The 9,563-nt window shown below is 32.9% G+C and overlaps 1 protein-coding gene across 1 annotated transcript; it reads left to right on the top strand.

Moving 5' to 3' along the window:
• Positions 1-996: 996 nt before the first annotated feature.
• Positions 997-2,078, top strand: LOC108452471 (uncharacterized). Its single transcript, XM_017750264.2, has one exon. The coding sequence runs from the start codon at positions 1,182-1,184 to the stop codon at positions 1,926-1,928; it is 747 nt and encodes a 248-aa protein (XP_017605753.1). The 5' UTR covers positions 997-1,181; the 3' UTR covers positions 1,929-2,078.
• The last annotated feature ends 7,485 nt before the right edge of the window (positions 2,079-9,563 follow it).

Below are 9,563 nucleotides of genomic sequence, written 5' to 3'. Positions count from 1 at the left end.
CATTTCCGACTTAGGTGTTCTCATAAGTTACGGATTAACACACCAATATTGTGTTAGTTCATACTTGAACCCTTACCGAACCCCATCCACCATTTCAAACTATCCAATAACCACATTGAACCATTTTGAGCCTAGTTCTTCCTTTTCTATACAACCATTCTTGAAAGAACCTTAACTTACTTGATTTACGATCGGGCAAACGTTACGACTCAAATTTTAACCAAGGCGAGTGCGTATCACCAGCGAGTCAATATTTGCTTCGATTTTACTTTGCATGCAAAACATTGAAGACAATACACAAAAAGTATTCATGTAATTATTAAATATTTTTATTAAATCGATTTATTCGAAAAATATAAATAAACAAAACGAATACTAGATCCAAGAAACCCAAATCCCACTCTTTTCCATCCGCACTTGTCAACATTTGCACCCCAGCAATCTCCCATTAAAAGATAAAGCCGACCAATCAATATCACTTGAGTCCCACTATCATCCCAAATCCCCACATTCGCCTTATCTCCAATTTTTCAATCGAAGTCTGGCGTCAACCTCCTTATAGCCATACGCAACCTCATCCAAATCAACGACGGTTTGTTAAGTGTCTTCGGCCAAGTTAAATAGTTTGATGTCTTGGAAGCCAAAGTCCTCCCATGCATTTTTGGCTTGCGCATAATCTCCCATGCAAGAATAACCCACCCTCAATCCTCACTTCTGCCAGCCCATCAAAACCCGCGCTTGACACTCCGAGTACTATAAATTATAGAATTTTACATTTAGAAAAAAAAAAAAAAAAAGCTTCCCACCGCATAAGTTTATAACTGAAATGTTGGAAAGTGTAGCTTTATAATGCTTGACGCATCATTTTATCGAGATTTTGGGTGCGATTTGGACGTCCATAGAGCATAAGGAGTCGCCATAGTTTAAGTCGCTTGGCAGTCTGATTTTACTTGAAGCTTTAACTTCAATGACCACATGTATATATATATATATATATATAAACAATTAAGTGGCTATCGACGTGACTCCAAAGCAAACAATACCGAAAAACCTAACTTGCCTTGTGATACAAGCCAAACATCTATGGCAATTGTCATCTTCCTCCCACCAAATTATATAATAATCATTGATTTTATAATGTATCCTATAAACCCATTTCCGCTGCTTAAAAATTCCTGCTAATGAACCCAAATAATTGCACCAATGGCCCCTCTCATCAATCAATCGCCATTGAATCCGTTGAAATATCAGTTCAAAATCTCATTAAAAACTGGTACAAAAGGCAGCAATGGCAACACATTTTCAACCCAAGATCATCATCACCATCAAGCAAAGCACCCTGGAGAAATCACTTAGCCAAATTCCTTGAATCGGTTCAAATCCGGATTCTCGCAATATCATTGCTTCTTTTCGACCTCATTGTCACAACTCTTGAACTATCATCAACATTAGTTTCTTGTAGTAAAACCATAGAGAAATCTTGGTTTCATTGGGTGGGGATTTCGATCCTGACGTTGCTTTCAACTAAGATTGCGGCTCTAGCGGTGGCGCTTGGCATCGGTGGGTTCTTAAGAAGGCCAGGCTATGTTGTTGACGGCGTGGTTGTCATCGGGGCGTTGGTTCTGGAAACAGTTTGGGAGGCGAAAGGCGGAGGGTTGCTTGTGGTAGTGAGTTTATGGAGGGTAGTGAGGGTGGTGGAAAGTGCTTTGGAGTTGAGTGATGAAGCCATTGAAGCACAGATTGAAGCAATCGTTTGCCAGTTTGAAGCACTCCGAGTTGAGAATTCAAGGCTTTTGGACACCATTGCTGGACAGAATCAGATAATTGAGACGCTTGAGAAAGAAGTTGATCAAAATAGGCATGCTTCTGATCCTAATGGAGTGGTCGGTGCTGTACGCCTGTACCCATATCAACCCCACTTTAAATAAAAACAAGTCAAGGCAGGAGGGAAACCGAGCAGGCAGGTGCTTTTGCTCTTTTCAATTTTCGTAATTCAACTACTTTAAATCATCAAATAAAAATAACCTAAAATTATGTTTCATCATTTTAATACTTAGAAATATTTTACATTATCATAACATTAATCCTTACTTTTTCATTTCGGTTTGATTATAACAATTTTTCCTTTCTTTTAAAAATTACATAATAGTCATAAACATTATTAAATTGTTATATTTTTGTCACTCTACTATTAACTTTTATTAAAAAAAAAAAGTAAACTTACGCCTTATTTCAAAGGGTTAATAGTTAATTTGGTCCTAGAGCTATAGTTTAAAAATTATTTTCATATTTTTAAAATTTTCTCAGCAATAATTGTAAAAATAATTTAAAAATTTTAGGCTAAAAGTTATTTAAAAATCTATAAAAATAATTAAAATTCACAATTCTTTAAAAATACAATTTTATTTAAATATGTATAAATATAAAAAATCTTAAAATTAAAAATAAAAATCTTTGAAACTAACATTTATTGCAATTTTTATTATATAAATAATTATACTTTTAGCTATAAATAAAACAAATATATAAAATTTCAAACTTTCAGCTATATATAAAACATATATATTATTTTTAATTATTTGGGAAGAGTGGAGTCACTGTCAATACGCATGAAAAGGAGGACAAAAATGCAAAGAAAGATGAAAATAAAGAGAGTGTAAAACAACAAAGCAAATGAAAAAACAAATAGGATCAAAGTGAATTGGTATTTAATGTTTTCTATTTTTAATTTTTATGAAAATTCAAAGACTGGTTTTTATGAGATTGGATGTGGAAAAATTAACTGCAAAATTTACAATTATTTATTTATTATTTTTATATAATTTATTTATTTATTTTCCATATTTTTATAAAAAATTACAATTATTATTAAGAAAATTTTAAAAAATCAAAATGATTTTTTAACTATAGCTTAAGGGCCAAATTAATTATTAACCCTTTGAATTAAGGTACAATGTTAAAATAAGATTTTTTTGTTTGGGCCAAATATATTATATTATAAAAATAATTATATTAATTATATATATTAAATAATAATTATATATATTTATAACAATTAAACCTATTACCCAAAACTTACCAATACCATTAAACAACATATACATTGCCATAAATTGTGAAGTAAAAATATATATATCCAATAATACACAACATCTATACTTAATTTATGCATTTTGCATTCTATCAAATCTTTTTTGGTGGCATCTTGTGGCTTGTGAACTTCCTAAAACTGAAAATTGTCTAATTTGGGCTCAAACCTTGCTATAATATATATACTAGTTTTTATCCTGTAATGCTTTAATTGTTGGTCTGTTTTATAAATTTTTATTATTTAAATATTTAATTTAATAGCCACAATCATAAAAAAAATGTTTTAAACTTATGTAAATTTTTAATTTTAATTTTAAAATATTTATTAGAAAATTGTATAAACAATATTTGGAACTTTAAAAGCTTTCTAAATTATTTTAAAAGTAGTGTTTCAAATTTGAAACTTTAAAATGCAATTTTTATAAAATATTTCTTATATGGTATTTAATTATTTTTGTAAATAGTTTAATAATTTTAAAATCATTTTTAAATGAATGTAGAAATTTTATTTTAAAACATTTAAAAAACAATTTAGTTTTAATATTATTAATAAAGTGATATTTCAATTTTATTTTTTAAAATTAGTTTTCAACATTTTAGATTAAAAAATATTATATGGTTGCGAATATATTTTAAAAAGTAAGTAAAGGAAAACCTAAAACTTGTTTGAAATAATGAATATTGGAAAAAAAAAAAAAGAAAAAAGAAAAGAAGAAGCTAAATTTCAAATTTTATAATAACTGTGGAGACAGAAGGACTTATTAGCAAACAATCAAGCCATGATTTCAAAATTCTAAAGCTTTTAAAACCTTGCAGGACTAAACTTATAAATTTACAAACGAAAACTCTTGAAAATTATCTTCAAAAACAGAAGGGTCAAATGCTGCAATTAATTATGCTGAAATTTCAAAGTTTCAAATAAATATAAAACAGGAAGGACCTAGGTTGTAATTAAAATAGGCAGAAGGCCTTACGATAATAATAGGAAAACACCGAGAGACTTGTCTTGCAATTTCTCCATTAACTCTAAATATAAAAGCTAAACTTTCACTCCTTTGTTAATTTTGTCATGAGAGCCAACTAGACTTGCCCATGTTCTCCCACACGAAGTCCCGCTCGAAAAGTAGGAGGTTTGAGTAAAAATATAGACTCGAAAAATAAACTTAGACAAAAAAATAAGGATCGCTTAAAAATAGGTTGAGTTTTGGGTAAGGCATTTTTCATCCGGGCCCGGCCCGAATATGCAAAAATAACTGTTGTTTTACCTTGCTATTTTTTTTTAATGTTTTTTACTATTTTCTTGTTATTTTTTACTATTTTGCAAGCATTTCACTATTATGTTGCTATTATTTTGTTGTGATTATTTGGATATTATATAGCTTTTGTTTTATTATTAATTTTGTTACTATTTTAGAGGCATTTACTTGTTAAGTTGCACTTATCTTAGTGTTATTTAAGTATACATATTTATTTTTAATTTATTTTTGTTATAAATATTTTATTAAGTGGATGTCCATCAAGATCAAAATAAATTTTGATGTACTTTAAATTTTTTTCCCACAAGTTTCTATCTTAGTACAGTTTTAATGATGTACATTATCTACTAATGAACATCAAAGGGGGAGTGTTATGAATATCTTATTAAGTTGATGTCCTTCAAGATCAAGATAAGTTTTGATGTACTTTAAATTCTAATAGTCATTAGAAGTAGATCTCTACTTCATTTATACTTCTTATGCTTATAAATAGAGAGTTTGGAAAAGTTTTGTAATTATTCCCATTGATCAATAAAATACACTCTCTTTTTTGCTTTCCTATTTTCTTTGTTCTTTATTTTCTGTATTTTTATTTTATAACACGTTATCAGCACGATTCTCTTTTATTTTATAATATAGTCACTCCAAATTCGCTGCTTAAGTTGTTGTCGATTGCCTTTTAGAGCTATTGCAATTTCAGTCTTCAATTGAGGCTTGCGCATTATAGGTATCATTAAAGCTTTCAACCACTCAGATCTTCAGGTATATTTTATTATGATTTATTTATTATATCATGTTTATTATAATTGGAGATTACTGATGACAACATGAATAGATAGATTTTGATTTGAAATCTACGCATGTTTGCAATGGTGATTATGAAATAAAAAATCTATTAAGACGTTTATAAGATCAATCTAGTAAATCTATTGCATTCCCTGAAGTGAACTCAAGCACAAAAGAAAATAAAAATCAATATTATTCTAATATTTGGTAGTACAAAATTAGTTGAAAGCTCCGGAAGAGCTAATATATCAATATCTAAAAAGTATAAAATTTGCGATGGTTAATACATTAGTTTTAAAAGATATTCATTATAATAGATATTATATTGGGATTGTGAATGAAGAAATGATTATATTTCATATGAATCACTATTGTTATAAATATCTATTTTGAAAAGATGAAAAAAAGGAGGATTAAATTATTGATTACTCTTGTTATTAAATTGAATTGATTGTGACTATTTTTGTGATCTTCTTTTGTCATCATCTCCATTAAGGGATTGAAAATAAAATATTTGACTGTGAAAGATCTACTTATGAGCAATAAAATATGATAATTATATCTCAAGCTCGTTATGGTTGGATGCATATGAAGTAGCAAGTTTTTTTTAAAAAAAAACTGTGAGTATAATTCTATAGTATTTAGAATAAGTTCTCAATTAAAACTACGTGGAAAAATATTACTAATGAGAACTTGCAAGAGAGAAAACTTATGTATGAAAAGTCATTGGTTATGTACCTATTGTACACCTAGAAAATAAGATTCACTCTCAAAGTTAGCTATTAATACTTTTTTTATATTTGAAGATTTTGGTATATTCCCTATAACACACCAAACCCGGCCTAGACGTTATGACCAAATCTGGAGATGTCACAAAGAAGGGTTTTGAAAACAGAGTTATTTCGATAAAGCTTTGTAACCTTTATTTGTTAAAAACTATTATTGAAAAATGTTATTTAAGCAATTCATTGTCAAAACATAATTTATGGCAGAATCTTAGAAATCGTTATAATTAATAATCTCGTTTGTATTTTTAGAAAACCATTATTTTAGTTAAAACCATGTTTTTAGCTTACCGATGCAAATAAAAGTCAAGTCCAAATCCAAATCCCAAAATAAAATCAAACAGTCCGGAAAGTCCATAAGTTACAAAACTTCCAGAAAATATTCCTTAATTAAATAAGTAAATATTATGATCTTAAGCAGTACGAACTCGTGGTTACCATGAGGCTCCGTCTTACCGATCCGCTTAAGTTTGTGGATTACCTGAACAGAACGGATAAATAGATGTGAGTTTTCGTAAACTCAGTGTGTAACCCAATAGAAATAGACATGCAATATATATAGAAATCTCATATACAGTCATGTACAGATTCGGACTTATGTCCATTTTAGATGCAGATAACAGAATCAGATAAACAGTATAGATATACAGAATCCTACCCCCATCCTCTACACACCATCTCTGACTATCCCATCACACCATGTGGGGTTAAAAACACCTACCCATCCCTACACATCATATAGTGTCGATGCGACACATTACAGATAATATGCAGTCAAACTGCCAGAATATAGGCGAAGTGTCGCTGTACAAATCACTTCCTTCACATATACAAAACCCACCCCAGTCACAGATACAGAAATAGCAGTTACAGTAATATTATGCATAACATGCTTATAAACAGATATCATATACATACATAATCAGAACAATATACTCATCAATATCCTACACAAGACAGATTACCAGAATATCAGATCTTATAGTTTAGTGTTTGGTTAGCCCTTACCGACGCTACAATAGGCCCACAGTCGATAGGAACGAGCTGTGCAACCCTAGGGAAAATTTCAGAATTTTGGCCACACATGCCTGTGTGGCTTGCTTGTGTAGGCCCACACGCCTAGATTGGCCTTACTCGTGTGGACCACACGGCCTGGCCCAAAACCCACATGCTCGTGTGGCCCACACGCCTACTTAGCCTAGTCCGTGTGGCCCATACGGCCACACCCACACCATCACACGGTCGTGTCTTGCACATGGTCATGCCCTCGTTAAACACACGGCTCACAGCTAGGCACACGCCCGTGTGGCATCGACAGTGTTGTTTTTCAGCTTTCGCCAAAGCTTGATTTTCTATTTTTGGGAACACACACCCAGAACACTTAACTATTGAAGCAGATACATATTTGTGTCAGATATTTACAGAAATAGAAATAAATAAGTCAGGGCGTTACAACTCTACCTCCTAAAAGAAATTTCAACCTTGAAATTTAGCTGATCTGAACAGATGAGGATACTGCTGACACATCGAGTTCTCAGGTTCCCACGTGGCTTCCTCAGTTCCATGATTCTGCCATAGAACCTTCATTAATAATATGGATTTCCTCCTCAGAACCTTAACATCACAATCCAAAATCTGAACCAGCTCTTCCTCAAAAGTCAAGTTCGATCTAACATCGATCTCTTTAATAGCGACAACGTAAGATGGATCAAGCCGGTACCACCTCAACATCAAAACGTGGAACATATCATGGATACAGTCCAACTCTAAACGTAATTCTAACTGATAAGTAACCGGTCCCATACGCTTCAGAATCTGATACGACCCAATAAACCTAAGGCTCAACTTGCCCTTACGACTGAATCTCAGAACTTTCTTCTACGGAGAAACACAGAATGTTTAATATCTCTCCTCTTCAGATCTATATAAGACTTCTGTCTATCAGAAGTCGCCTTCAGACGATCCTAAATTAGTCTAACCTTATCTTCAGTCTCGAAAACCAACTCAAGACCTAAAACCCGATGCTCACCTAACTCAGTCCAACATAGCGGAGCACGTCACTTATGACCATACAAAGCCTCGTAAGGTTCTATTTGGATACTAGACTGGAAATTGTTATTATAGGCGAACTCAGCTAGTGGCAGGAAATCTTCCCAACTACCTCAGAAATCAATTACACAACTTCGAAGCATATCCTCTAGTATCTAAATCATCCTCTTAGATTGACCATCAGTCTGAGGACAGAACGTAGTACTGAAATCCAATCTCGAACCTAGTGCCTCGTGCAATTTCTTTCAGAACTAAGAAGTGAAGCGAAGATCTCTAACAGAAATTATCGAAACAGGAACCCCATGTAGTCTTATAATCTCGGAGATATAGAGCTTTGCTAACTTTTGTAGAGAGTAGTCTATACGAACCGGAATAAAATGAGCCGACTTGGTCAATCGATCCATGATGACCCAAATAGAATCCTTCTTAATGAATGTTAAAGGCAACCCACTAACGAAGTCCATCGTCACTCATTCCCATTTTCTATAAGAGAATCTTAACGGGTTGTAGCAAACCTGAAGGCAACTGGTTCTCAGCCTTAACTTGCTGGCACGTCAAACAACGAGCAACAAAATCTATAAGCCTATGTTTCAAACCCGACTACCAGTACAATTCACGGAGATCCCAATACATCTTATTTCCACTTGGATGCATAGCATAAGGGCTATTATGTGCCTCCCTTAGAATCGACTGCCTTAGATCAGAGTCATTCGGCACACAAATTCGACTTCGAAAACACAGGACCCCATCTTTATTCATCCCAAAATCAGAAGTACTGCCACTCTCAATTTGACGAAACCGTAAACTCAAAGACTCATCCCCTAACTGTTTATCCTAAATCTGATCAATCCAAGTTAGCTTAACTTACAACTCAGCTAACAAACCTCCATCATCAAATAGACTAAGGTGTGAGAACATCACTCTCAAATCAGTCATCGCTCTACACTTGAGAGCGTCGGCCACCACATTGACTTTACCAGAATGATACTCAAACGTGTAGTCATAATCTTTGAGCATCTCAATCCATCGACACTATCTAAGATTCAACTCCTTCTGAGTAAGAAGGTACTTGAGGCTTTTATGATCAGTGTAGATAATACACCTCTCACGATATAGATAATGCCTCCAGATCTTCAACATAAAAATGACAATAGCCAACTCTAGATCATGGATTAGATAATTCCTTTCGTGAGTCTTAAGTTGTCGAGACGCATGAGCAACGACCTTATCGTCTTGCATCAATACACATCCCAAACCGACGTGTGATGCATCACAATAGACTACAAAACTCTTTACCAGATTCAGGCTATATCAGAACAGGAGCCTAAGTCAGAACAGACTTGAGCTTTTCAAAGCTCGATTGTTGCGCATCAGACCAAAAAAAAGGAACACCCTTAAGCAAAAGCTTAGTCAAATGAGTTGCAATTAGAGAAAACTTCTAAACAAACTGCACATAGTATCCCGCAAGACCCAGAAAACTGCTGATCTCAAATACGTTCTTAGGCTATTTCCAATTAAGCACAGCCTCAATGTTTCTAAGATCAACTCAAATCCTCCCATCAGAAACCACGTTACCCAGAAAAGTTACCTTTCACAA

Source organism: Gossypium arboreum, chromosome 5 (assembly GCF_025698485.1).
Source record: "Gossypium arboreum isolate Shixiya-1 chromosome 5, ASM2569848v2, whole genome shotgun sequence".
Lineage (NCBI taxonomy): Eukaryota > Viridiplantae > Streptophyta > Magnoliopsida > Malvales > Malvaceae > Gossypium > Gossypium arboreum.
Note: the sequence above shows the minus strand (reverse complement) of the source record. Positions and strands in the feature narration are given on the sequence as shown.